At 30.6% G+C, this 26,089-nt stretch overlaps 6 protein-coding genes across 6 annotated transcripts; 4 read left to right on the forward strand and 2 right to left on the reverse strand.

Annotated features, from left to right (window-relative positions):
• The first annotated feature begins 1,299 nt into the window (after positions 1-1,299).
• On the forward strand, positions 1,300-2,436 carry LOC134837670 (odorant receptor 83a-like). Its single transcript, XM_063853055.1, has 3 exons — positions 1,300-2,001; positions 2,057-2,320; positions 2,377-2,436. The coding sequence occupies exons 1-3, from the start codon at positions 1,300-1,302 to the stop codon at positions 2,434-2,436; spliced, it is 1,026 nt and encodes a 341-aa protein (XP_063709125.1).
• Positions 2,437-2,770: 334 nt separating this feature from the next.
• Positions 2,771-4,342, forward strand: LOC134837671 (odorant receptor 83a-like). The gene is made up of 4 exons (XM_063853056.1): positions 2,771-3,510; positions 3,564-3,885; positions 3,949-4,212; positions 4,283-4,342. Exons 1-4 carry the CDS (start codon positions 2,771-2,773, stop codon positions 4,340-4,342), a joined length of 1,386 nt encoding a protein of 461 aa, XP_063709126.1.
• A 161-nt stretch (positions 4,343-4,503) lies between these two features.
• Positions 4,504-6,047, forward strand: LOC134837672 (odorant receptor 83a-like). Its single transcript, XM_063853057.1, has 4 exons — positions 4,504-5,243; positions 5,299-5,620; positions 5,675-5,938; positions 5,994-6,047. The coding sequence occupies exons 1-4, from the start codon at positions 4,504-4,506 to the stop codon at positions 6,045-6,047; spliced, it is 1,380 nt and encodes a 459-aa protein (XP_063709127.1).
• Positions 6,048-10,976: 4,929 nt separating this feature from the next.
• On the forward strand, positions 10,977-12,262 carry LOC134837673 (odorant receptor 83a-like). Its single transcript, XM_063853058.1, has 5 exons — positions 10,977-11,174; positions 11,234-11,433; positions 11,493-11,826; positions 11,883-12,146; positions 12,257-12,262. The coding sequence occupies exons 1-5, from the start codon at positions 10,977-10,979 to the stop codon at positions 12,260-12,262; spliced, it is 1,002 nt and encodes a 333-aa protein (XP_063709128.1).
• Positions 12,263-12,287: 25 nt separating this feature from the next.
• On the reverse strand, positions 12,288-17,644 carry LOC134836832 (alpha-tocopherol transfer protein-like). The gene is made up of 5 exons (XM_063852073.1): positions 17,500-17,644; positions 14,147-14,291; positions 13,675-14,090; positions 13,332-13,545; positions 12,288-12,607 (listed from the first exon to the last, which is right to left on the reverse strand). The coding sequence occupies exons 2-5, from the start codon at positions 14,289-14,291 to the stop codon at positions 12,456-12,458; spliced, it is 927 nt and encodes a 308-aa protein (XP_063708143.1). The 5' UTR covers positions 17,500-17,644; the 3' UTR covers positions 12,288-12,455.
• A 2,781-nt stretch (positions 17,645-20,425) lies between these two features.
• Positions 20,426-25,420, reverse strand: LOC134827070 (odorant receptor coreceptor). The gene is made up of 8 exons (XM_063839608.1): positions 25,138-25,420; positions 23,625-24,224; positions 23,469-23,567; positions 23,293-23,410; positions 21,578-21,770; positions 21,317-21,521; positions 21,100-21,255; positions 20,426-21,044 (listed from the first exon to the last, which is right to left on the reverse strand). Exons 2-8 carry the CDS (start codon positions 24,222-24,224, stop codon positions 20,994-20,996), a joined length of 1,422 nt encoding a protein of 473 aa, XP_063695678.1. The 5' UTR covers positions 25,138-25,420; the 3' UTR covers positions 20,426-20,993.
• Positions 25,421-26,089: the final 669 nt, after the last annotated feature.

The following is a 26,089-nucleotide window of genomic DNA, read 5'->3' on the forward strand; positions in this document are numbered from 1 at the left end:
AAAAATGGCTTTTATCTCTATTTTGTGAGCTTGTGGCTTCTTTTCATTCATCCCATTGTGTACCACGTCGTAAGTGAGTGAAAAATAAGTGTTAATGAAATATTGCAATTTTTTTTTCTTCGCTCGTACACGAGATGTTAGCCTCTGCGTGATCGTTTTATTGATTGTTGTTTGCACATAATTTGCAAAATTTAATGTTCCGGGCTGCATTAGGGAAATAAATCATTTATTTTATGGGAATTTTCTCGCGGTAGTGTTACGATTTACTTCTTTTTTTTAAATTTTATTTAGGTAATCGATTGGCATGGTAATTCAATAGCAAAGTTAAACAATTCGTGGAGTAAATCTCCATAAATCACGATTTTGAGATGTTCTTGCAAAACAACTGCGTCATCCAGCGGCACGGAATTCCCCGGACGAACTTCAAATGCCCATTAAGCACGTTGAGCACGAAGAATTCTTGTCATTTGGCGTTTTTTGTTAGCAACGGGAGAGTTCCAAGTACGTCGCATGATAATGAATTCATTAAAAAGTTGGTCCAGACTTGGTCATGAATTAATGAAAGCAAGTAGAGTTGCTTGTATACATTTTAGCGTTGCAAATATTTCGTATCGGAAGACATATCGGAATGCATACAATCAATTTTATAATGGTTGCGGTGCAGACAACAAAACCGAATATTAATTTCAAGGAAATCGTTCATAACACGTGTAAAAAGGAACAACATGTGGATGGAAAATTTTAAAATTGAGAGATAAATTTTTAATGATATTTGTTTTGACGCCTGAAATAGAAATCAGTTCTAAGAATTCTTCTAAAAATAAATTTCTTAATTCCGTGTTGACATTAAAAAAGGATATCCGAAGGATAACTTAACTTTTTAATGACATAATTAATCGAAAAACTTTTTTTTCGGTATAAAAAGCGGCTTTTCCAGAAAGAAATTTTCATTGAAACGTGAAAATCGGTAAAATGTCTTTCAAATCAAAAGATTATTTTGTCGCTCCAACTACTTACCTTCAGATACTTGGAGCTTGGAAAATAGATTTTTCTCGATTTTTCCCGAATTCAATCAAATTTCTCGCCTCAAAGATTGACAACCTTCGAAGACTTTTAATTTTCTTGCTTCTACTTCATCTTCTGATCGTTCTTTGTGTGTCAACGTATCAAACATTGCAAAAAGACGGACTTTTTCCCGCTTTCATACTCATTCTGAACACCATCATCTACTTTTGGAACATTGCAACTTGGCTGTTTTTCATCCATCAAGCAGAAAACTTTCAAAAACTGTTCGTCACGATGAACGAGAACTTCCGACAACGAAGTGCCCCGGGTCTGACGTACGTCGCTTTCGATTCTGGTTTCAAATCGGCACAAAAATTCCTCAATTATTGGGTATGTAATTGCTTTCTCGGTGCCGGGGTTTATGGAATGGTGCCTTTGTTAAATGGGGATCGAGTGTTGCCGCTGCCGACATGGTATCCCTTCGATTTGAGTGTTGGGCGACGATTTGAGGCGGTATATGGTCTTCAATATGCGTGTCAGTTGATAGTTGGCACGATTTTTGCTAATGGCATGGGATATTGCATGTATCTGTATTTGTTGTTCACCGTCCAACTTGACATTTTGTGCGCCAGCATCAAGAATATTCCGTTCACAGCACTGATCAAAGCTAAAAAGGACAGAAAAACGCTTAAAAAGTTGCAGAAGGAACTTGAAAATACTCACCAAGAACTGAATCAGTACAGTTTGGGCGAAAAAAGTGAACTTTTGGAGGATTTGGACAAATTTGAGTTGAACAATGAGAGCTTCTCGATGACTTCAGACACATTCAAGGATCCAATTGTCGCGAAATATTTAAAAGAAGCGATTGCTGATTGTGTTTTGCATCATCAAACCATCATTGAACTTCTGAAAAAAGTCGAAAAAATATTGAGTGGCTATTTGTTCTTCAAACTTTGGTACCATTGTATCCTAATGGGATTCATCTTATTCGTTATCGTAAATATTTTCCTTTTTTTCAAGAAAAAAATCTAAAAAAAAATTTTTTTTCTAGTCCGTCATCGACGATGGAGCTCAAATATTCGCATTTCTCAGTTACATGTTCATTCTTTTGACAGGCCTCTTCATTCTCACCTTTTTCGGGCAAGTCCTGACCATTCAAAGCTCGAAAATTATCAATGCTGTAATGAACTCACCTTGGCATCTGTACATGTTTCCGGTCAAAAAAGAACTTTCGATACTGTTGGCACGTGGCACAAAACCCTACGTTTTATCCGCAGGAGGATTGATGACGATTTCAATAGGAACCTACATTGCTGTATGTGTCAAGCAACTATAAAAAAAAATAAATTTTTAATTAAATTTTCTTTCTAGATTGTGAAAGCTGCTTTTTCGTATTACACGTTATTAATAAAAATGAACAAAAAACCCTGAAAGAGTCAAAAGTTGAAGAAAAATTTAAATTTTTAATGATGTTTGATGTTTAACACTTTTAGTGTCACCAAACTTTCATAATCGTTTTGGCACGATAACTTGAACAAATCATAAAAAATTCAAGAAAATCGAAAAATTCTAAGGAAAAATGTATTTTTGGAGAACTTCTATCTCTTAATAAACGTTAAAATGTTGAAAACTTAAAAAATATAAAACTTTGTAATTGTTAGAAGTTTTTTGAATATAAACCTAGGAACAAAAGGGAGTTTCTTTCATTCGAAGTTTGAGGTTCTGAGTGAAATAATCTTAAAATAAAAAAAAAATAAATAAAAAAATGGTCAAGTGGAAAAAATCCTTCAACGTCAAAGAATTTTTTGGAACTCCAACATTTTGGATGATAACAACAGGAGCCTGGGCGTTTAATTTTAAGAAATACTTACCAAACTTCTTGCATTTTTCCGCGCCTACCCTTGAAAATCTCTTTCGCATCTTCGTTGCTGCCGTTTTGATCCATATCGAATTCGTTCTTGCCGTCACTGCTTACCAAGTGAACGAAAAAGAAGGAGCTTTCGCAGCTTTCATGTTTATTTTTAACATTCTCATCTACTTGTGGGTGTGCATCGTGAATACTTTTTACGCGACACAAATCGAGAACATCAAAAGTTTCTTTCCTTTCGTCAATAAGGGCTTTCGACAACGAAGTGCGCCCGGATTGACTTATGTAACTGTTGAACCTGGCTTTAAATCGTCTGTGCGTTTTCAGAATAAATGGACTTGGGCATGTACGTTGACGGGAAGCTCTTATGCCTTGATTCCGCTGATGAACGGAAGCTTTCAACTCCCAATTCCGACATGGTATCCCATTGATTTGACAGTTGGGCATCGATTTTTGGTCGTTTTTTTGATTCAAACGTTCGCACAAATGTGGCTGGGAATGATTTTTGGCAATGCGATGGGATATGTCTTTTATGTTTATTCACTTTTCATCTCGCAATTGGATATTTTGTGTGCAAGTGTCAAAAATATTCCGTATACGGCACTTATTAAAGCTGGAATTGATAAAAGATTGCTCAAGTAAGTCACTTTTTTCATGAAATTTTAAGTTTTAAAAATTTTTTTCGTTTTAGGAAGTTACAAGAAGAATACAAAAACACTCCTCAGGAACTAAATCAGTTTAGCGATTCAAACGACATTGAACTTTTTGAAGATTTAGATGATCTTGAGCTGAAAACTGATCCTTTAAAGACATTTAAGGACTTTCAACTCACCCCAGACTTGTTCAAAGACCCAAAAGTTGTCAAATGTTTGAAGGAAGCGATTCAAGATTGTGTCGATCATCACACAATGCTCTTGGATTTGCTGAAAAAATACGAAAAACAAATAAGTTTCTTCATGTTGCTCAAACTTGGAGACATCAACTTACTTTTGACCATCATTTTGTTCGCTTTTGTAAGTTTTTCGAATATTTTTCGTACTTAGACCTTTAAAAAAAATCAAAAATTTAATTTTTAGACGATATCCAAGGACAGTGCAGCACGATTGGTCTTAGGTGCATACCTAACAATTCCATTTTCGGAGCTACTCATCCTCTCATATGTCGGTCAAGTGCTCACTTTACAAAGTTCGAGGATTATTGATGCCGTTATCAACTCCCCATGGCACTTATATATGGTTCCTGTGAAGAAAGAGTTGTCGATCATGTTAGCTCGCGGTGCAAAGCCTTACGTTTTAACAGCGGGACGGTTGTTAAACATTTCCACAGGAACTTTTATTGCGGTAATTATTGAAATTCGTGTCAAAAAATTCAATTTTTAATGAATTTTCAATGTCATTTTGCTTTTTTTAGGTTGTTCGGACGTCATTCTCGTACTACACGTTGCTCGTTCAGCTGAACAAAAGATCATAAACAGAAATAGAAAGAATTAAATTAGTCATAAATGTTGTGTGTCACGTAGAAACTCGCACCAAACTTTATAATTTCTTACATAATTTCTTATATAATTTCAAACTTAAAAGGACACCAATGATGGAATTTTACATCAGTAGTGCTTGAGGTAGGCTCCAAAAATGGTCGCCATAGTTGAAGAAAATTTCCAAGTCAAAGATTACTTGTACTTACCGAGATTGTGGCTGAAAATAGTCGGTTCATGGAATTTTTCCTTCGATTTTTTGCCAGAAAATCTTCGGTTCATTGGGAGATTCATCGCCAACTGTTATCGACTGTTCATTTTTATCAATCTGGCACACATTGAAACCCTGCTTTTAATAACTTCGTACAAAGTTTACGTCAAAGATGGACTTATCGACGCTTTTTTGTTCTTTGTTAACGTCATCGTGTTCTTATGGGTGGTTATTGTTGACATTTATTATGTTTTAACGCAAAAAGGCTTGGAAAAAGTGTTCGTTCTCATCAACGAAGGCTTTCGATATCGAAGTGCTCCGGGTCTGACTTACGTAACTATCGATTCTGGATACAATGCTGCCGTGAAATTCCATAAATATTGGCATGTATGGGTGATCTTCGTCGTTAACGGATACGCTTCGGCGTCTTTGTTCAGCAAAACCTTGCAATTACCATTGCCCGTTTGGTATCCCTTCGATTTGGATGTCGGAAATCGTTTTTTAATCATATGGATCATACAGTACATCGCCCAATTCTATCTTGGGATACTTTATGCGACAGCAATTGGTGTTGTGATGTACACGGTAATTCTGTTTATCTCTCAATTTGATATTTTATGTGCCAGTATCAAAAATATTCCGTATACGGCATTAATTAAAGCAGGAATTGACAAGCGAGCACTTATGTAAGTAATTTTTTTTGATAGAAAAATTCATTTTTCACATTTTTTCTCTTTTTAGGAAGTTACAAGATGACTACAGAAATACTCCTCAAGAGTTAAATCAATATAGCATGGCAAGCAACATCGAACTTTTTGAAGATATTGATCAACTTGACTTGAAAATCGATGCTTCAAAGACTTTTGAGGACTTTAAACTCACCGTGGAAACTTTTAATGATCCAAAAGTCGCGAAATGTTTAAAAGAAGCCATCGTGGATTGCATTGAACATCACATTGCCATCTCTGATCAATTGAAAAAGTTTGAAAAACAGATGTCGGTGTTGCTTTTGATCAAATATGGCGACATAAATTTGCTTTTGGCGATCATTTTATTTGCTATCGTGAGTTTTTCCTTAAATTTTCTAAAAATTTTAATATAATTTTTTTTTTTTTAGTTAATTTCTGAAGAATTTGCTCGTAAATTCGCCCTTGGCTGCTATTTGTGCTGCCCCATCTTTGAACTCACCAATCTCTCATACTTTGGACAAGTTCTCACCCTTCAAAGTACACGAGTAATTGAATCCGTCATCAATTCCGACTGGCATTTATACATGATGCCCGTAAAGAAGGAGTTGTCGATCATGTTGGCACGCGGCGTTCAACCCTTTGTATTGACGGCGGGACATTTGGTGAATATCACAGCGTCAAGTTTTATTTCGGTGAGTGGAAAATTTTGATTTCTTTTGTATTTTTAATGATTTCTCGTCTTTAAAGGTCGTCAAGTTGTCGTTTTCGTATTACACACTGCTGGAAAAGTTTAAAAAATAATTGTTAATGATATTGATGTTTGTTGTTGTGCTTTAGACTAGATTTGATCGCACTTGGAACTTTTCGTTAGAATCATTAGAGCAAAAGGTTAAAAGGGCAAATTCACCTAAAAACATATAAATTCAATGGTCCAGCGGGATATTTCATCAGTCAGTCATGAACGAGAGATTCGTGTCAACAATTCAATTTTTAATGAATTTTCAATGTCATTTTGATGTTTTAGGTTGTTCCGACGTCCTTCTCGTACTACACGTTGCTCGTTCAGCTGAACAAAAGATCATAAACAGAAGAAGAAAGTATTAAATTAGTCATAAATGTTGATTGTTACTAAGAAACTCGCACCAAACTTTATAATTTCTTCAAAAATTTCAATTTAAAAGGACACCAATGATGGAATTTTACGTTAGTAGTGCTTGAGGTAGGCTCCAAAAATGGTCGCCATGGTAGAAGAAAATTTCCAAGTCAAAGATTACTTGTACTTACCAAGATTGTGGCTCAAAATAGTCGGTTCATGGACCTTTTCCTTCGATTTTTTGCCAGAAAATCTTCGGTTCCTTGGGAAATTCATCGCCAACTGTTATCGATTGTTCATTTTTATCAATCTGGCACACGTTCAAACCCTGCTTTTTATAACTTCGTACAAAGTTTACGTCAAAGATGGATTAATTGACGCATTTTTGTTCTTTGTTAACATCATCGTGTTCTTATGGGTGGTTATTGTTGACATTTTTTACGTTTTAACGCAAAAAGGGTTGAAAAAAGTGTTCGTTCTCATCAACGAAGGCTTTCGATATCGAAGTGCTCCGGGCCTGACTTACGTAACTATCGATTCTGGATATAATGCTGCTGTTAAATTCCATAAGTGGTGGCATGTATGCACGATTTTCGTCGCTAGCGGATATGCTTCGGTATCTTTGTTCAGCAAAACCTTGCAACTACCATTGCCCGTTTGGTATCCCTTCGATTTGGATGTGGGAAATCGTTTTTTAATCGTATGGATCATACAGTACATCGCCCAATTCTATTTGGGGATACTTTATGCGACAGCAATTGGTGTTGTAATATACTCGGTAATCCTGTTTATCTCTCAGTTTGATATTTTGTGCGCCAGTATCAAGAATATTCCGTATACGGCATTAATTAAAGCAGGAATTGACAAAAGGGCGTTGATGTAAGTGATTCTTTTTATATATTTTTTGAATATATTTTATAAATATTTTTTTTAATATATTTTTTTATAAATTTTTTTAATAAAAAAATAATTTTTATTTTTTTTTCTCTTTTTAGGAAGTTACAAGATGACTACAAAAATATTCCTCAAGAGTTAAATCAATACAGTATGGCAAGCAATACCGAACTATTTGAAAATCTTGATCAACTTGACCTGAAAATCGATGCTTCAAAGACTTTTGTGGACTTTAAACTCACCGTGGAAACTTTTAAGGATCCAAAAGTCGCGAAGTGTTTAAAAGAAGCCATCGTGGATTGCATTGAACATCACATTGCCATCTCTGATCAATTGAAAAAGTTCGAAAAACAGATGACGGTGTTGCTTTTGATCAAATATGGCGACATAAATTTGCTTTTGGCGATCATTTTGTTTGCTATCGTAAGTTTTTTCCTTAAATTTTTCAAAAATTTCAATATTAATTTATTTTTTTTTAATTTAATAATTATTTAAGGCCGCTCCAAATGAAAATCAAAAATAAAGTCCAAAATTTTTGAAAATAAAATGGGGGGGGGGGGGGGCAAAATAAAAAAAAAATTTGAAATACTTATTTTCATACAAAATGACAAAATTTTAGCAATTTTTTTATCGTTGATCAACATTTTTGTTGTTTTTTAATAATCTTCTTTGAAACTTTCAAATTAAAAATTGATTTAAGATCATTTTAAGTTAAAAATTGAAAAATTAAAATTTCATAAAAAATAACTGTCAAAAAATTTTGAAAAAAAAGTTCAGTAATTTTATGAAAAAATTTTTTAGAGAAGAAAATTCAAGTTAAAATATGATTTTCACAACAAAAATTAAAATAATTGAAAATTTTTAATAAATTTTTTTGAAAACGTCTTGAAAAATTATAAAAATACAACAAAAAACGATAAATTTTGATGAAATTTTTAACTTTTTTTTTATTTTGCCCCATTGGATTTTTGACTTTTAAAATGGGGCATCGGACTTTATTTTTGATTTTCGTTTGGAGCGGCCTTTATAATTAATAATATTTTTTTTAATAATTTATTTTTAGTTAATTTCTGAAGAATTCGCTCGAAAATTTGTTCTTGGCTGTTATTTGTGTTGCCCTATCTTTGAACTCACCAATCTCTCATACTTTGGACAAGTTCTCGCACTTCAAAGTACACGAGTAATTGAATCCGTCATCAATTCCAACTGGAATTTGTACATGATGCCCGTGAAGAAGGAGTTGTCGATCATGTTGGCACGCGGCGTTCAACCTTTTGTATTGACGGCGGGACATTTGGTGAATATCACAGCGTCAAGTTTTATTTCGGTGAGTAGAAAATTTTGATTTTCTTTGAATTTTTAATGATTTTTCGTCTTTAAAGGTCGTCAAGTTGTCGTTTTCGTATTACACGCTGTTAGAAAAGTTTAAAAAATAATTGTTTGTTGCATTTTTAATGATATTGATGTTTGTTGTTGTGCTTTAGACTAGACTTGATCGCACTTGGAACTTTAAATTGTTTCGTTAGAATCATTAGAACAAAAGGTTAAAAGGGCAAATTCACCAAAAAACATATAAATTCAATGGTCCAGAGGGAGATGTCATCAGTCAGTCATGAACGAGAAGGAAAATTACTTCAAATTGCCGCGATTTTTCTTCACACTCGGCGGTTCGTGGCGTCTTGATGTCTCATCATGGCAAAATCCATCTCTGGCATCTGCTGCAAAGGCATTTCACGACATTTATCGTCATTTTTCGATTTATTTGTTGCTGCAATTGACGACTCAGATGGCGATCGCTACATATTTTAATTTTTACGAAAAGGGATTTGACGATACTTTTCTGGCTTTTTTGAATGCAATTATTTACGGATGGAATTGTTTCTGTTTTTTGTATTATTACGTCAGACATGAAGCAGTTGAAGCCTTTTTTGTTGCAATGAACGAGAAATTACACGTGAGAAGTGCTCCTGGATTGAATTATGTGACAATTGAGTCAGGACTTGGTTTGGCAAGACGAGTTATGAGCTATTGGCATTTGTTGACGTTCATCGCGGCATTCACTTATAACTTTATTCCGTTGATTAATCAGCAAAAAGTGTTACCTTTGCCTGCTTGGTATCCTTTTGATGTTTATGTGAGTTGAATTTTTCATTTAAAAAGCAAATTTTAATATTTTATTCTTTTAGAGTTCGAATTATTTTGCAGTTTTTTACTTGATTGAAGCTTATGGACAAACGTGGCAATGTGTTCAGTTCGCAAATGGATGCGGAATGGCATTTTACGTGTTCATCTTGATCGGATCGCAACTTGACATGCTTTATGCCAGCATTAAAAATATTCCTTACACAGCTCTCATTCACTATGGAATGGATAAAAATGTTCTTTTGTGAGTTTTTTACATTTTATTAAACTTAAAAATAGAAAAAATTGATTTTTTTCGTAGAAAATTGCAACAAAACTCAAGAAATGCTCATCATGAAGTCAACCAATACACAACAACTGACAAAATTGAAGTTCTCGAAGATTTCAGTTTTTATGAAAATGTCAAAAAAAGTGATAAAAATGAAAAATTCGAATTGTCACTTGATACCTTCAAGCAGCCAGAGTTGAAAAAAAGCCTAAGAACTGCGTTTCTTGATTGCATTCATCATCACGAAGCAATTATGGAAATCTCAAAAGATTTTGAAGCGTTGATGAGTTCCTTCTTTTTCATAAAATTAGGAGATATTACAGGTCTTTTGACATTAATTCTCTTTGCGATTGTAAGTTTTTGTCATTTTTTGCGAATTTTTACTAAAAATCAATTTTTAGACGACCACAGAAGATTCTACTCGAGCAATTGTCTTTTGTGAGTACTTGGCGATTCCATCAGTGGAGCTCTTTACCTTGACCTACTACGGCAATTCCCTTACTTTACAAAGCATGAAACTCCTAAATGCTGTTCTGATCTCCGATTGGCACTTTTACGCTGACGTCATGAAGAAAGATTTGTCGATTTTCTTGGCAGAAGCAATTAAGCCGATCTATTTTACCGCAGGACGAATGTTTAAAATATCGATTGGAACGCTCTTAGCTGTAAGTGTTGCTTGGAAAAAGTGAATTTCCTGCTAAAAATGTGTAATTTTAGGTTGTGAGAGCGTCATTTTCATATTACACTTTATTGAAAAAGCTTCAAAAATGAATCGTCGAAGCGTAATTTCAAGAAAAAAATTTTATCGTATGACCCGTTAAGTGTTTCACCGCCCTTTAACCTCTTTTAATCACAGTAATTGAATGTTAAAATCACTTAATTACACATTTTACGATGGGTAAATGGTCACCATTTCCCCGAATTTCGGAAAATATCGTTAATTACTTCATTTAATGATGAGACAGACACCTATAAAAGTGTCATCAGTTGAAAGAATGTCGAATAGTCAATCATGTCAGAGCCAGAAGATTACTTTAAACTATCAAAATTTCATTTTACTGCAGCAGGTCAATGGAGTTTGGACCAAAAATCTTTCAAAAATCCAATTTTGGGGTTCATAGCCAAAGTTTTTCATACAATTTATCGATTTTTTTCGATTTCATTACTCACGACCTTGAGTATTTTGCTTTCAATTGCCACATATTTGAATTTAGAAGTCGGATTTGATGATGTATTTCTTGCACTATTGAACGCCGTCATTTTTGCATGGAATTCGTGGAGTTTTTACTATTTTTGGTACAAACGATCGCAAATTGAGGAGTTTTTCGCCAGAATGAATTCGAAATTGAGGAAGAGAAGTGCTCCGGGATTAACTTACGTGACAATCGATTCGGGACTCGCGCTGGCACGGAAAGTTTTACGGTATTGGCATTGCACGACGACAATGGCGGCATTGAGTTACAATTTTATTCCTTTGGTGAATCAACAGAAGCAGTTGCCGTTACCTGCTTGGTATCCATTTGACGTTTATGTAAGATTTTTTCGACTTTTTTTGAAGATTTTTTCAATAATTGTTTGGAAAAATTTTAGGAATCAAAGTTTTTTGAGCTATTTTACGTGTTAGAATCGTACGGACAAACATGGCAAGCTCAACAATTCGCGAATGGATGTGGAACAGCTGCTTATGTCTTTGTTCTGATAACCTCTCAGATCGATATGCTTTGCGCTAGTATCAAAAATATTCCGTATACGGCTCTTATTCGTCATGGAATCAACAAAAATCATCTTTTGTGAGTGAATTTTATACAATTTTTTGGAAAAATTAATAAAAATTATTTTTTTCTGATAGAAAAATGCAAGAAAACTTGAAAAATACCTATCAGGAGATCAACCAATTCTCGACAGGGGACAAAATTGAGCTTCTTGAGGATTTTTCCCTCTATGAAAGTGTTTATTTCGTTCAATCAACTTCCCATGAAGTACTTTCCGACTTCAATTTGACTCCAGATGCCTTTAAAAATCCCAAACTCAAGAAATGTTTGAAAGAAGCCTTTATTGATTGCATCCATCATCACGAAGAGATCATTAGCATGTCCAAGGATTATCAAAATTTGATGAGTACGTTTTTCTTATTGAAACTTGCCGATATCACGGGACTCATGACACTGATTTTAATTGCGATTGTAAGTTTAATTTTCGATAAATTTCAAAAAATTTCATTAAAATTTATTTTTTTTAGACGACAACGCAAGATTCTACTCGCGCAATTGTTTTTTGTGAGTATTTGACAATTCCATCGATTGAACTTTTCATTTTGTGCTATTACGGAACAAATTTAACTCATCAAAGCTCGAAACTAATAAATGCTGTTATGAACTCCGATTGGTATTTGTACGCTGGCGCATTGCGTTCTGAAGTTTCAATTTTCTTAGCAGAGACGGTAAAGCCGATTTTTTTCACTGGTTCAGGATTGTTTAGAATTTCCATTGAAACGTTAATTTCCGTAAGTTTTAAATTTCATTAAAAAAAATATTAAATTAATTTTTTAAAAAATTTTAGGTTACACGAGCCTCATTTTCGTACTACACTTTTTTGAAAAATTTTAAAAAATAGGTTTAAGTAGCAAAATTTTTTTTTTGTCATTTTATTAAATTTTTATCGATTACGATATAAAAATAATAGAGAGGAAACATGTAAACCATAAACTAGTCACTAAAAGTATCAAAAAATAGACGTGTGTGTGTAAGAATTTGAGCATTTTTCTAATCAATCAATCTTCAACCTGTTTCTGTGTGCGCTTGGAATATCTTCTTTAGTCAATGGTCAATTTGCGGAAAGTGCCATCCATGCCGAATAAGTCGTCAGCGGAGCGAGAACCGCCTGGTCTCAATGATTCGTCAGCCTTGGAAGCTTCTTGTTCTTTGAACCATGGGGTGTAGTCCTTCAATTTTTGGCGCCATTGTTCTAAAAGTACAAGAAAAAAAAATGAAAATTATTTTTTGATCTGAAAAATTTTAATTTTTATCTAAGGTTTTATTTTTAAAAATTAATATTTTAGGTTATTTTTATTTATTTATTTTTTTGAAAAATTTATTATTTAATAATTTTTTTAAAAAAAAATTTAAAGAAAAAAATTCAAAAAAAAAAAAAATTCTTAAAAATTAAAAATTTTAAAAAATAATTTAAAAATTTTTTTTAATTGTTCAAACATATATTTTTTTTTGCATTTAGATTTTTTAATTTATGTATGAATAAAAATATATTTATATGAAAAAAAATTACTTCAAAAAATTCTTCAAAAATTTTATCAAAATTTTTGAAAAATAAGTTCAATATTTTTGTGAAAAAAATTTTATTTTTAAATAAAAAAAAATTAAAATATATTTCTAAAATTTTTTTTTTTTGAAAAAAAAATTTTATAAAAAATAAAAAAATATAAAATTACTTCAAAAAATTTTGAAAAATATTTTATTATACCTATTTGTGAAAAATATTTTAATAAAAAAATTCATGTTAAAATATTAATTTCTGTAAAATTTCGAAGAATTTTTGAAAAAAAAGCCTACATTTTTGATAAAAAATTTTTTCTTTTGCTCATTTGTTCATTTTTTACTTTTTCAATGGAGCAAAGAACAAAAAGTTTTAAATAAATTTAGGGCAATTTGAATATAAAAAGCGATAAACTTACCGTTCAAATCCTTAATATTGCCAGCTTGCCCGCCATATTCAACAGGTAACATGTCCTTTGGTACAAATTTGTATAAACTGTCCATGCTCGAGTGCAAATGAATACGTTCACGAATCTTCTCCTTCAAGAATGGCTTGACAAAATTGACAATGGTATCAACAAGTGGCGACACATTGATGACATGAACCTCTTTCAATTTGACCGGATAGGCTTCCTATTGTCATCGTCATAATTTGAAGACAAAAGACGAACGAAAAATTACAATAGAATAAATCAATAAAAGTTTGGTATTCATCCCCGTTGTCGAGCCGACAAAAGAGGATGCCATTAATTTAACACTCACTTGAACACAAATCAAAAACTTTTTCACGAGAGCCGGGGTGAATTTCGCAAAATGCGTGGGTGTTGCAACGCTGGCATCCAAAATGTACACATCGCCCGCGACACCAACTTGTTCCTCGTACAAACGAATGTCGCCAATCATCAGAGCGATTTTCATGGCTTCCGCAACGTCGGGCGTCTTAATTTCCTTCTCCAAGCCGCGCAAGATGCACACACGACGCCCATTTGGCGTCAATCCGGGCAACGGAGGCATGTGAACGACATCCAAAATTGCCGCTGCTTCGGCACGATTCACGTCGCGATTCGCGAAAAACTCGGGAATAGCATTTCGCATTGTGTAGTACATGTCGAGCTTCTTCTTGACCTTTTCCAAGCTGAATTTGCAACCACGGAGGAAAGTACGGAGACGGGCATCATCTGTTCGAAACGAGAAAAATTATCATAAATTCAAGCTAAATTTAATTGAAACTTACCCATATCTTTCGGCAAATGAGGCTGCTTCGTCAACCACTCTTTGATAGCGGCAACATCTCGTTCAATTGCTTCCGGAGTGTCGGGTTCTCGCAATTCTTCACGAATTTTTGCGCTCATATCACCAGATGGTTGTACAAGAGTCATCTAAAAGCAAGAAATTTATCATTTTTAGCGAATTTTCATCCTGAAACGACCAATTTCGCGCCATTTCATGCGAAAAATTAATAAATTTCCGGAAGTTTTCCATTCTTGAGCATCGATGACATTGATAATAACGGGAAGAATCGCACTGTTAATTTTCTATTCTTGCAACCCCGATAAATAATTCGCTAGATAAAATTTATTTCACGGTCAATTAAGCGATTTTAATTGAAATCAATTTGAAACTATCTCGCTACTTTTTAGTTGTTTTAGTTTTCGGAAGGTAATGAATTAAAACAAAAACGAAGGCAATAAAGCACAAAATCATGGCACGGAAATAAATTACTTTTTTACTGAGAATTTTTATAGCATGAAATTTAATAAAATTAAGACGTAATTTAGTTGTTAAAGCCAATGTTGCAAAAAAAAAGTTCGTTCTAATTGCATTTTTTTTCTAATGATGAAGGGTAAAAAAATAATTAATAATTATTTTATGAACATTGAACGGTAATTGAGCAGTTTTTCTGAGTCCATGATGAGTTGAAGATCATGAAAATATTTCTGACGTCAATTTTAAGTAATTTTTAAAGAGATTTTATGATACTTGAGTTTTGGGTTTATGACCAAAAGTCAAAAAAATTGTTCATTTCTTAAAAAATTAACTCCAAATATATTTTATTTTACATTTAATAGATGCATAAAATTGTTCATATTGTCAAAATTTTTTAAAATGTTAATGAAATTTATTCAAAATTAAGGAAAAAGGTCAGACTTCATGAAAAAAATTTTTTTTCTTATTATTTTGTCAACTATAGTAAATTAAATGTAAAAAAATGATGCAACTTTTGGTCCATAAAATATTCAAGATCACTTAATTTTACTTCAAATGAACTTCTGAGTTAAAATTTTCCAAGAAATCGTATTGTGGTGCATTAGAAACGGTTTTTACCAATGATCCAAGTACTTTTTCTACTTAATTTACCTTTAAAAATATAACATTGAAGCGTAATTGATCAATTTAATTAATTCAATGTTGAATCAAAGTTCAATTGGAGTCGATTTTTATTCGTTTTTTATTATTTTCAACGAACTTTCATGGAAATTTTCCATTCAAAACCACATTTTTCTTCTAAATAACGAGTTACAAGTGTCAGAATCTCTAATTTTTCCATCAAATAAATTCTCAACCTTGACTTTTTCTACAATTGAAACATCAAATCTTTGATTGACACATTTCGCATCTCTTTGAAGAGTCCGCTTCTGTTATTTTTCTTACGTAATACCAAATTAAAGGTACATTTTTACATACCAAACGTAAAAACGGGCATACAAAATTTGTAACCTTGACCGAATTTACATCTACAGTACATTAATCTACCTTCCGACATTTGTGTCGTCACGTCGTCTCTTGTTGAATAAATTCATTAATTTAAAATTAAGAAAAATATATGAAAAAAATTCTGCGAAAAAAAATCTCAAATGAACCGTAGTATAACACAAATTTTAATCTTATGCAATTTTTGCTCATTGATCGCCGCTTTGCCTCATCAACTTTGCAAAACGTGATTCCGCTACGTGAATCATTAATATATTTTTAAATGTTTATTAACGGCAAGGTAAATCTTGCGAGATGCACTTCAAGATGCACAACGAAATAAATTGCAATAAAATATTGTTTTAACGAAACTGATCATCTTTCGCAACGTGCGCCGTTAAATGCAGACACGTAAAAAAAAATTGTCTGCACAAAAACAGGCAGTAACAACTGACGAATAATGAAACGAAAGAGAAAGTAAATTAAAAACGGCAAGTAAATCATTTTTTTTTGTAGCGGTCCATGTTTGTACTGCATTTGACACACATTCGTGCTCATCGTGTGTCGCACGCGAGAAATGCAAACTTTCGCATGCAATTGAGTTGTACAAGAGTAGCGCAGTTTTACAGCTTTTTGAACTAAATTCGGGGAAAATTGACAAAAATTTGTTGTAAAGCTGATTTTCAATGTAAGATTATGTTGAAATGTTTTATTTTATCGTGCCGTTTATTTTATTTAATTCCGTGTTTTCTGCGAATGAAATAACGTTAAGTGCGATTTTGCGAGAAAATTTACCAATTTTTTTGAAAAAAATTAAAATTTATCATTATTGACAAATTTTAATAAAATAAATTTTTAAAAATATTTTTCTAATTAATTTTAATAATTTTTGCCTGTTTTCAACAGAAAAATAAAAAAAAATTTTTGATAAAAAAAAAAATTTAAAAAAAAAAAATTAAAAAAATATATTAAAAAAATATTTAAAAAAATATTAAAAAAAAAATAAAAAAAAATATTAAAAAAAAATATTTAAAAAAATAATATTAAAAATAGATGAAAAAAAAAGTGTTAAAAAACACTAATTGAAAAATATTTTTTAAAGAATGCTAAATAAAATAAATACGAATTTCCAAAATTAAGTTATTTTAATTTAAGTTATTTATTTAAAAAAAATTTTTTTTCAACTTTTAAAGATTTTTAGAGAATTTAATTTACTTTTAATTAATTTAATTTTTTAAATAGGTATTTATTATTTATATTCAATTTATTAATTAAAATAAATTTAAATTATTTTTTTTTTAATTTTTTCGTCAACTTTACTAGTTTTTTTTGTAAAAAACTATAAATTTTAAATTATTTTATTTCATTAAAAATAATAAATTAAATTTTTAAATTTTTTTTAGTAAATTTTTAAATTATCATTGAAATTTTTCAAAATAACTTAATACATCCATTTATTTATTTATTTTTTATTCATAATTTTTCCATTTAAAATACAACTTCAATGAAAAAAAAACAATTTTTAATTTTTTTTCTTGATTTATAAAAAAATTACAAATTTCCTCGCTAAATCGCAGTCACAAAGTCAAGTAAGCTAAACCAAAGAATTCGTTGATGCAATAATAATAGCGAACATGTTTACTTTATGCCTATTTAAATGTATGTTGCTCGTATAAAATATATGTTAAAGTTAATATAAAGGAAAATTATGCAACATTACTTTAATAATAATAAATAAAGTTTCTATTTTTTGCCAATTTAATGCTTTGTTTAAATTTTTTGTGATTGGATTTTTCATCGATTTGGCGTCAGAACAATTTTTAGTCTATAAATAACGGGATATCGGGGATCAATGTTGATCCTCTTATAACACACGCAATGAATGAATGGCATTACCTTTATTTTTTATCCTTTTTTTTATATCTCACTAAGGCAACAAAAAATCACAAAAGGAAGCACGATTGTCGTTTTTATCTCGTTTTCTCTATAAAAATATATATAAAGAAAGAAATGAGGAAACTTTTTACTTCTTCTTCTTGATTTTCTTGTTTTTTTTAGATTTTTTTTCCTTTGTTATTATTAATAATAAATGAAAAAATTGCACAAAAAATAATATGAAAGAAAAACACACACGATTTATTTGATGAGCAACCGTTGAAACAAGATTTAAGACTAAAGTACTTAACAAAAGATCACACCACTATATAGCTCGTTGCAAAGAAAGTTGTATGCATTCCGTGTGTAATGTTCGGATTGCGGAATCAGCGAATTGTTGGTGTATGTGTTTGGTTCTGTAATTGCTGCCAGAGTCTTAGTGTTGAATATCGGCATTAAAAATCCGTAGGTGAGGGTATATAATTGTAATGGTTTAATTTTTTTTTCTCTATACATGATATTGGTAATGTGCGCAAGTGACTTACAAGTTTGCGCACTATTTCCATTCAAGCAACAACATGCAAACACGTGAATTTTTAGTGGGGGGTAATAAACTGCTGCTGTACAGTTTTTTTTGTTCATTGTTGTTGTTGCTACTTGTTCGTTAGGTACATGTACTTGTGTTGCTTGAATGCACGTTTGATGTTAGTTGTTGGGAAATGTACCAGAAATCATCACAAAGAATCGGAACAAAAATTTCTATCTTGCACTTGAGAAAGGTCACTTGATAATTTGAGCTTTAGAAATTTTAACGTCACGAAAATTATTTTAAAAAAATAATTTACGTAAATTTGTCGTCTCAAGTTTCAACGGAAACGAAATTACTCAAGAAATCGAATTAAAAATTATTTTTTATTTCTTTTCGGTGCACGCAACTGTTAAATAAACATTTTTTTCTTCTTTAAAATTAATTTTTGCAATCATTTAATTTAATTCTGACAAGAAACGTTATTCCTTAAATGTAACTTTTCCGCATGCTTTAATCAGGGAATTAACGAACCAAAAAAAAATCGAATAAAATTCATTCTATTAACAGGTCATAAAATTTTTCATTTTAGAAATCTACGAAAAATAAAAAAAAATTACAAACAAATTTTTTAATGTTATAAAAAAGGGAAAAGTTAAATATTTTTTTATGAGTATTTCATAATGAATGAAGTAAAAAAAAATTGTAACACTTTTTTTTCGAGTGTACTTTGCTCATTACAGTACCTTTTGTTTGATTAAATGCAATAAATAACGCACTTCAAGTTTATTTTTCATTTGTTACACAAAAAAAAATCGTTTTAAAAAAAGTTAAACATAAATAATTAGCCTTGAATGCGTTTTAATGTTATTAAACAATTTTTTTTGTATGTGCTTTTAAGCGAATTATGACTCAGACTCATTAAAAATTGGATCAATAAACTGCAGTTGCATCCATCCATGACGGCGTAGATTCATTTTTGGTTGGTTAAAATATTTATTTCATTTTTTTTTGTTTTAATAATCATTTTGTAATTTTTTTTTAAGTTATACTTTTCCAAGTGCATGCGGCGGTGATTTACTGGTTAGTGGATTTCGTTGCGGCTTTGTGCATGTTCCTGATTATTTAATATAATAATGAAAATAATTGGTTTTATTTTTTGTGGATTGCGGCTTTTTTCGATTGGTGCATTCATTTTTCGCTTTCGAGAACAGAAAATTAAAACATTGTATTTTTTGTTTGTTCCTAAGTGATAGAATAAAATATGCATACTTTATTGAATTACCATTAATAATTTTTTTTTTTGAGCAAATTTTATAAATATATAAATGTATGAATAATAATAAATATTTTTTTTTGTATATTTTTTTTATAAATATAATTAATTAAAATATTTTTTAATAACATTTATAAATATATTTTATATATATTTTTTTTATAAATAATTTAAATATGATGATGATAATCATTATGATCAACATTAATATCATCTAAAATAATTTTAAAAATTTTCTTCCGTATTAACTTCTCACTTTCCTATATTTTTTTAGGTAATTTTCTATTTGTATCACTGCATTTTCTTTGATGAGTCTCAAAATTTTGTATGTTTGTGTTACAACCTATTTTATTTATTTATTATTGTGCTCAAATTTAATTTTGTTATATATTGTACTAGATTCATGAATCTCCTCTTTCCTGCTTCCTTTACGATATAACGTTTATTTATATTGCGAGGAGCAACATTCCGGGTGCAAATATTATGTTTAATATATTTTTTGTATTATTTGTATTTATATTCGGTGAGTAAGTTAATATTTTTGTAATATATATTTTTTATATATCTTATATCTTAAGGCACTTACGATTTAATAATAAAATAATGAGTAAAGAGGTCGTACATTATTATATTAAATATAACTTCCCTAAACTTTTCAGCTATAATTTGTATACATTTACAAGGAAATTTTATAAATTTTTAATTTTTTTTTGTATTTTTTTTTAACTTAAAACTAATTTTTAACGATTAACAATCAATAAAAGTTATTTTGTTTTATATTTTAATTTTCTTTGAATATGTTTTGAATATTTAATGTTTATTTTATTGTAGTAACGTTGTAAGCTTTTGAACCTTTTCTTTGTAAATTAAGCTTTAATAAAAATATCTTTTCTATATCTTATCTATTTTGAATAAAAAGCCGATTAAGCTTGAATTTTTCTTAGAAGCGAATATTTTTTTCGTAATTTTTTTACAACATCCAGCTCACAACGTTACTTTGTGATTATTTTTGGTATTATTCTGTGAGGAGAAAATTTTATTTCCTTTGAGAGGAACAAAAATAATCTCTTTTGATAATAAAATTATTAATTTAGGCCTGTTCTACTTTTGTTATTATGTTATTTTTGTATGTTATATATGTTGTGTTATAAATATTTTCTTGTATTTTATTATTTTTGATAGTAACCGTCCATTTGTAAAATTCAATCCGTTTATTTTTTCATTTATTCTCGAGCTCAGTCAGATATTTTTTATAATCTTCTTTTCTTTATACATTTATTTTTAAGCTTAAATGCAATTTTTGTGGTACGTGTTGAGTTAGCATAGTGTGTTTGTTGTTTTGTGATAAGCTGCCTCTCTTTTGTATGTTATTTACTTTATAAAGTTATAAATTTTTGTGAAATTAATCCATTCCTTGTTCTACATCATGATGAATATTTTGTAAAATAAAGCGTATATTTCCCTTTTTCATGTTTTTTTCCACTGTAAACTTGTAGGTGCTCTATTATATTTTATTGTTATTATGAAGATAAATATATATTTTTTGCATGTTGTTGAAAAAGTGCACTTTTTAATTATTTTAAACCCTTTGAGGGATTCTGTGAATATTTTATCGTAGTATAACATTGTATTATAATTACGTTTTTGTATAATTTTATAGTAAAAAGTGAAAAATTGAACTTGATTGTTGTTCATGATGCTTTTGGCGGCAATTTATTTCAATTGTACCAACACCATGAAGTATGTTACGACAGCACCGAGGACCTAAAAGTAATAAAATTAAAAGGTTTTGGTCGCGAAATGCGAGAAAGTTACTTACTGAAGCGAACAAATCCAACGAGACAGTGAAGAACTTGGCGCCCGAGATCGTCATAGCTTTTTGGCACTGTTGACAAACAATTTGAACGAAAGTTTTTGCCTCCTCCGAGCCATCATACCAATGGCATGAGTAAGCAGCTTCCATGACAGATGAGCTCTGGGGGAAAATAAATCAATAAATTAGTGAAAAATTGATTTTATGACGTTACGAATGGTACCTCTTCAATCAATCGGTTACCGAAAATGCAGAACAAGAACACTTGAGCCAACGCATAGACCAAATAGCCAATTGTCGTGAAGGCAAACACATTGACACCATCGATTTTTGTCGCTTGGTACGCGAGCAAAGTAAGATTGATGGTCGAAACCAACATATGCAGCAACAAAGCGACGCCATACGTGTCTCCGATTGCCGATACGAGTCTATAAGTAGCAAATTTATGAATTAATATCCCAATATTTTACCAAAATTGGCTTACCGCACGACGTGTTTGTGTCGCTCAACCCAATATTTGATGGCACTTCGAACCATCATCTCTTGTTTCTTTGTCAAGCCATTCGGATTGTTGCCGTTGAAGTTTTGTAGTGTGGATGGCGCGCGATATTGTGCTCCCCAATCCGCCTTGGAGCTGTAAATTCCTCCCAAATCGTAATCTTTTGCTTCTTCTTTTTCTAAAAATTATTTATATCATTTTTAATCATTTTATAACTCAAAACTGCCAAAAAATTGAAACTGAAAAAAAAAAATTTTCTTTGACATAGTTTTGTTTTAAAAACTAAATCAAGAGCAAAAAAACTATGTCAAAAACTGTGTCAAAGCCAATTTTGTCAAATTTTGCTCCAAATGGATAAAAATTTATCAGAGGGCTCTAATTTATCATTTTTAATCATTTTATAACTCAAAACTGCCAAAAAATTGAAACTGAAAAAAAAAAATTTTTCTTTGACATAGTTTTGTTTTGAAAACTAAATCAAGAGCAAAAAAACTATGTCAAAAACTGTGTCAAAGCAATTTTTGTCAAATCTTGCTCCAAATGGAAAAAAAATTGTCAGAGGGCTCAAATTTATCATTTTTAATCATTTTATAACTCAAAACTGCCAAAAAATTGAAACTGAAAAAAAAAATTTTCTTTGACATAGTTTTTTTTTTTTTGAAAACTAAATCAAGAGCAAATCAAAAACTATGTCAAAAACTGTGTCAAAGACATTTTTGTCAAATCTTGCTCCGAACGGATAAAAATTTGTCAGAGGGCTCTAATTTATCATTTTTAATCATTTTATAACTCAAAACTGCCAAAAAATTGAAACTGAAAAAAAAAATTTCCTTTGACATAGTTTTGTTTTAAAAACTAAATCAAGAGCAAAAAAACTATGTCAAAAACTGTGTCAAAGCAATTTTTGTCAAATCTTGCTCCAAATGGATAAAAATTTATCAGAGGGCTCTAATTTATCATTTTTAATCATTTTATAACTCAAAACTGCCAAAAAATTGAAACTGAAAAAAAAAATTTCCTTTGACATAGTTTTGTTTTAAAAACTAAATCAAGAGCAAAAAAACTATGTCAAAAACTGTGTCAAAGCAATTTTTGTCAAATCTTGCTCCAAATGGATAAAAATTTATCAGAGGGCTCTAATTTATCATTTTTAATCATTTTATAACTCAAAACTGCTAAAAAATAGAAAAGGAAAAAAAAAATTTTCTTTGACATAGTTTTGTTTTAAAAACTAAATCAAGAGCAAAAAAACTGTGTCAAAGCATTTTTTGTCAAATATTGCTCCAAATGGATAAAAATTTGTCAGAGGGCTCTAATTTATCATTTTTAATCATTTTATAACTGAAAACTGGCAAAAAATTGAAACTGAAAATTTTTTTTTCAAAGCTTTTTGTCAAATCATAGTTTTGTTTTGAAAACTAAATCAAGAGCAAAACTATGTCAAAAACTGTGTCAAAGCCATTTTTGTCAAATCTTGCTCCAAATGGATAAAAATTTGTCAGAGGGCTCTAATTTATCATTTTTAATCATTTTATAACTCAAAACTGCAAAAAAATAGAAAAGGAAAAAAAAATTTTCTTTGACATAGTTTTGTTTTAAAAACTAAATCAAGAGCAAAAAAACTATGTCAAAAACTGTGTCAAAGCAATTTTTGTCAAATCTTGCTTCAAAACTTTAACTAAAAAATCATCAAAAATTACCTTCATTGGCGATCAATTCGGATTTGGAGGCGGCAGAAACGGATCTGAACAAGGCAGCGGAATTGGGTCGGTAAGTATCCAAAGTTGCAGACAACTCCATGAGAGGTCTCATAATACCCTAAAATAGGAAAATAATTTTTGTAAGTTAAAAATTCATCGAATTGAGGATATTTTACCTTCAAATGTTGCAATTGTTCACATGCGAAGATAAGCCATGAGCAGAAAAGTACGTCAGCAAGATTAGCTTGGACCATCGATACCAACAAATAATAAACCTAAAAACAATTTTATGTAAAAAATTGTTCATTTTAGGAGAAAATTCAAAATTTTACCTGAAAAACGAACGAAAGCCAGTAGAAAAATCCGTGCATGGCATCCCAAGGATATGTCGACTTAATCGGCAATCGCGGAATATCCACAATATAAGTCTCGTTCGTAGCTTTATCAACAACTCCCTTAACACTTTCGCCAAAGAACGTAATAACAGTCCATGCTGCAACCCCAAAAAGCGTCGTTCCCATTACCATAACCAACAATTTGCGCATTTTCGAGAGGGAGATCGAGTGATATCGTGCATCCGATTCCGCAAATAACGGATGAACATTCGCCTGATTCCAAATGCTCCAAGTTCGATGGAAACTTTCCGAGTTCACGGCGACATACAAAAACTTGATCAAGCTGTGCGCGAAAAAGAGAACGGTAATTGTGTTTGCCGTGAGTTCGTTGACGTCGCCCGTATTTTGCGCCAAGTTGAGCAGCATCGTGCCGTATTGGAAAGTCACCAAGCCAAGCGTTACCCATGAATAGATTTTGCGGATCATGACGGGGCCCTGTGCATATTTGAACAGAAAATGGCCAACTCCTTCCATCAAACGGATGTTTGGCACCAAATCGGCGACGAGCCCTTGATATTTCATCTGTTGGACTTCCATCTATGGAGAATTTTGTGTTATTTTTTGCGATTTAAAATTAATTATTTAATTTTTGAGAAAATTTTATTTAAATCATTTTTATAAAAAACTTGATGTCAAGGCTAAATTTGTAATTTAAAAAAAATTGCATATATATGATTATATAAAAATATAATTTTCGAAAATTATTGAACTTTTTTCTTAAATTAATTATTTTATTATTTTTTTTAATTCAATTTTTTTTGTATTAAAATTTTTTAATTAAATATTTAATGACTAAGTTTATTATTTTTTAATTTATTTTTAAAAATTAAAAAAAAACATAATTTAAAATAAATTTATTTAAAATATATTTTTGTAGTCATTAGGGAATTTTTTAAAATAAATATTATTGATGAAAAATTAAAAAAATAATTAGAAAAAAAAATAAAAATAAAAAGTCTAAGTCTTTGAAAATGAATTTTGAGACTAATTTTGAAAATTTTAAATAAAAAAAACTTTTGAAATCATTGAAAAATAAAAAAATGAAAATTAACTTTTTTGACTTTTCTTAAGAAATAAAATTAATAAACTAATTTTTTAAAATCAAAAATTTGCAAGAAAAAATAGTTTTTCAAAAAATATGATTTTTAATTAATTTTTGAAACAAAATTTTTCATTTCAACTTCAACTGATCTAAAACGTATAAGAAAATTAATTGACGACTAAAAGCGCTTCAAAAATGAAACTTTTAAATTGACATCACTCGAAAATAAAGTAACACATTTCACTCCATCTCGCGCAAAAATATATCTTTGTCTTCATCTCATCGTACAATGATAACGCGGAGAGGAAACACAAAATGTAAGAAACGATGATTAATTACAATGAAACCAGATGCTTCTCCTTTTCGCTTTCGCGTCTACTAAATAAATAAATAAACATTGACACTTACTTTTTTTCTCTTCTATCTTTATTTTTCTTTAATTCTTTGTTATTTTTTTTTCTTGCTTTCTTTTATCCACTTCAAAAATTAAGTAAATTTCAATTTTTTATTTATTTTTCTTTTTTTTTATTTTCAGATCAAATTTATTTTTGTATCGTTTTTTCACAATTCTCTATTGGATTTCCGGCTTGGGCCATTTTCTATCAATTTTTTCACTTTTTTACCAGCTTTGAATTTTTTTTTAAGTGTTGAAAAAAAGACAAATAAGAGACCGAAAAAAATCCGTTTAAAGTGTTCGAGTGTCAAACTAAAATGAAGAACAAGTTCAAAATTTTCATTAAATTGTTGGTAAATTGTGATGTGTATTAGTTTAAAGTCGGACGTGTTCCAATCAGAAAGTAAAGAAATTTTCCCATCTATTCCTGCTTTGAATATGTAGCTGTCCCTGACATACACGAGTCGCACGAAGCAACGTTTTAAAATATTAATCGGGATAAAATACACGCAGCAGCAAGATTTTGAACTTGAATGTGTGATGGGAACTTTTCGTTAACTGACCAGGCGGTGTCTATCGATTTGTTCGAACGACTTTTAATGATATATTTTCCACTCTTTTAAATAGAATTTGTCGTCATCTTTTTATTGCGGTTTATTTTTAGGTTTGGTTCAAGGATTTTTGCAAAGCAATTCTTTTCGGAGGTGCCCTAAAGCCTGCCACTTTTACAAGTCATTCATTTCTCATTACTATTTCATGCGAAAAGCAGAAAAAAACGAAACTTTACATTGCTTCAGGGAACTCTTTTACAGATGCGCTCAATTCTCATTTCCATTCAGCTGAGGCAAAAAAAATAAATTTACAGTCTTTTTTGCTCGCCCCGCACCAACAGAGATGAAGAAGAAGAGATTGAAGCGAGTGCACTACTACTGGTTGTAAAGTAATAAGACAAGTTCTTATCTACTA

The sequence above is a fragment of the Culicoides brevitarsis genome, chromosome 1, assembly GCF_036172545.1.
Source record: "Culicoides brevitarsis isolate CSIRO-B50_1 chromosome 1, AGI_CSIRO_Cbre_v1, whole genome shotgun sequence".
Classification (NCBI taxonomy): domain Eukaryota; kingdom Metazoa; phylum Arthropoda; class Insecta; order Diptera; family Ceratopogonidae; genus Culicoides; species Culicoides brevitarsis.

Excerpts from the sequence above, each read along its gene's own strand:
- LOC134837670 (XM_063853055.1), top strand. The coding sequence starts at position 1,300 with ATGAACGAGAACTTCCGACAACGAAGTGCCCCGGGTCTGACGTACGTC. Across the intron at positions 2,002-2,056 it reads GATTCATCTTATTCGTTATC|TCCGTCATCGACGATGGAGC; the intron begins GTAAATATTTTC and ends TTTTTTTTCTAG. Across the intron at positions 2,321-2,376 it reads CAATAGGAACCTACATTGCT|ATTGTGAAAGCTGCTTTTTC; the intron begins GTATGTGTCAAG and ends TTTTCTTTCTAG.
- LOC134837671 (XM_063853056.1), top strand. The coding sequence starts at position 2,771 with ATGGTCAAGTGGAAAAAATCCTTCAACGTCAAAGAATTTTTTGGAACT. Across the intron at positions 3,886-3,948 it reads CCATCATTTTGTTCGCTTTT|ACGATATCCAAGGACAGTGC; the intron begins GTAAGTTTTTCG and ends TTTAATTTTTAG. Across the intron at positions 4,213-4,282 it reads CCACAGGAACTTTTATTGCG|GTTGTTCGGACGTCATTCTC; the intron begins GTAATTATTGAA and ends TGCTTTTTTTAG.
- LOC134837672 (XM_063853057.1), top strand. The coding sequence starts at position 4,504 with ATGGTCGCCATAGTTGAAGAAAATTTCCAAGTCAAAGATTACTTGTAC. Across the intron at positions 5,621-5,674 it reads CGATCATTTTATTTGCTATC|TTAATTTCTGAAGAATTTGC; the intron begins GTGAGTTTTTCC and ends TTTTTTTTTTAG. Across the intron at positions 5,939-5,993 it reads CAGCGTCAAGTTTTATTTCG|GTCGTCAAGTTGTCGTTTTC; the intron begins GTGAGTGGAAAA and ends TCGTCTTTAAAG.
- LOC134837673 (XM_063853058.1), top strand. The coding sequence starts at position 10,977 with ATGAATTCGAAATTGAGGAAGAGAAGTGCTCCGGGATTAACTTACGTG. Across the intron at positions 11,175-11,233 it reads GGTATCCATTTGACGTTTAT|GAATCAAAGTTTTTTGAGCT; the intron begins GTAAGATTTTTT and ends GAAAAATTTTAG. Across the intron at positions 11,827-11,882 it reads CACTGATTTTAATTGCGATT|ACGACAACGCAAGATTCTAC; the intron begins GTAAGTTTAATT and ends TATTTTTTTTAG.
- LOC134836832 (XM_063852073.1), bottom strand. The coding sequence starts at position 14,291 with ATGACTCTTGTACAACCATCTGGTGATATGAGCGCAAAAATTCGTGAA. Across the intron at positions 14,091-14,146 it reads TCATTTGCCGAAAGATATGG|ATGATGCCCGTCTCCGTACT; the intron begins GTAAGTTTCAAT and ends CGTTTCGAACAG. Across the intron at positions 13,546-13,674 it reads AGTTTTTGATTTGTGTTCAA|GAAGCCTATCCGGTCAAATT; the intron begins GTGAGTGTTAAA and ends CGATGACAATAG.
- LOC134827070 (XM_063839608.1), bottom strand. The coding sequence starts at position 24,224 with ATGGAAGTCCAACAGATGAAATATCAAGGGCTCGTCGCCGATTTGGTG. Across the intron at positions 21,522-21,577 it reads CGACACAAACACGTCGTGCG|ACTCGTATCGGCAATCGGAG; the intron begins GTAAGCCAATTT and ends TGCTACTTATAG. Across the intron at positions 21,045-21,099 it reads CGTTGGATTTGTTCGCTTCA|GTCCTCGGTGCTGTCGTAAC; the intron begins GTAAGTAACTTT and ends TATTACTTTTAG.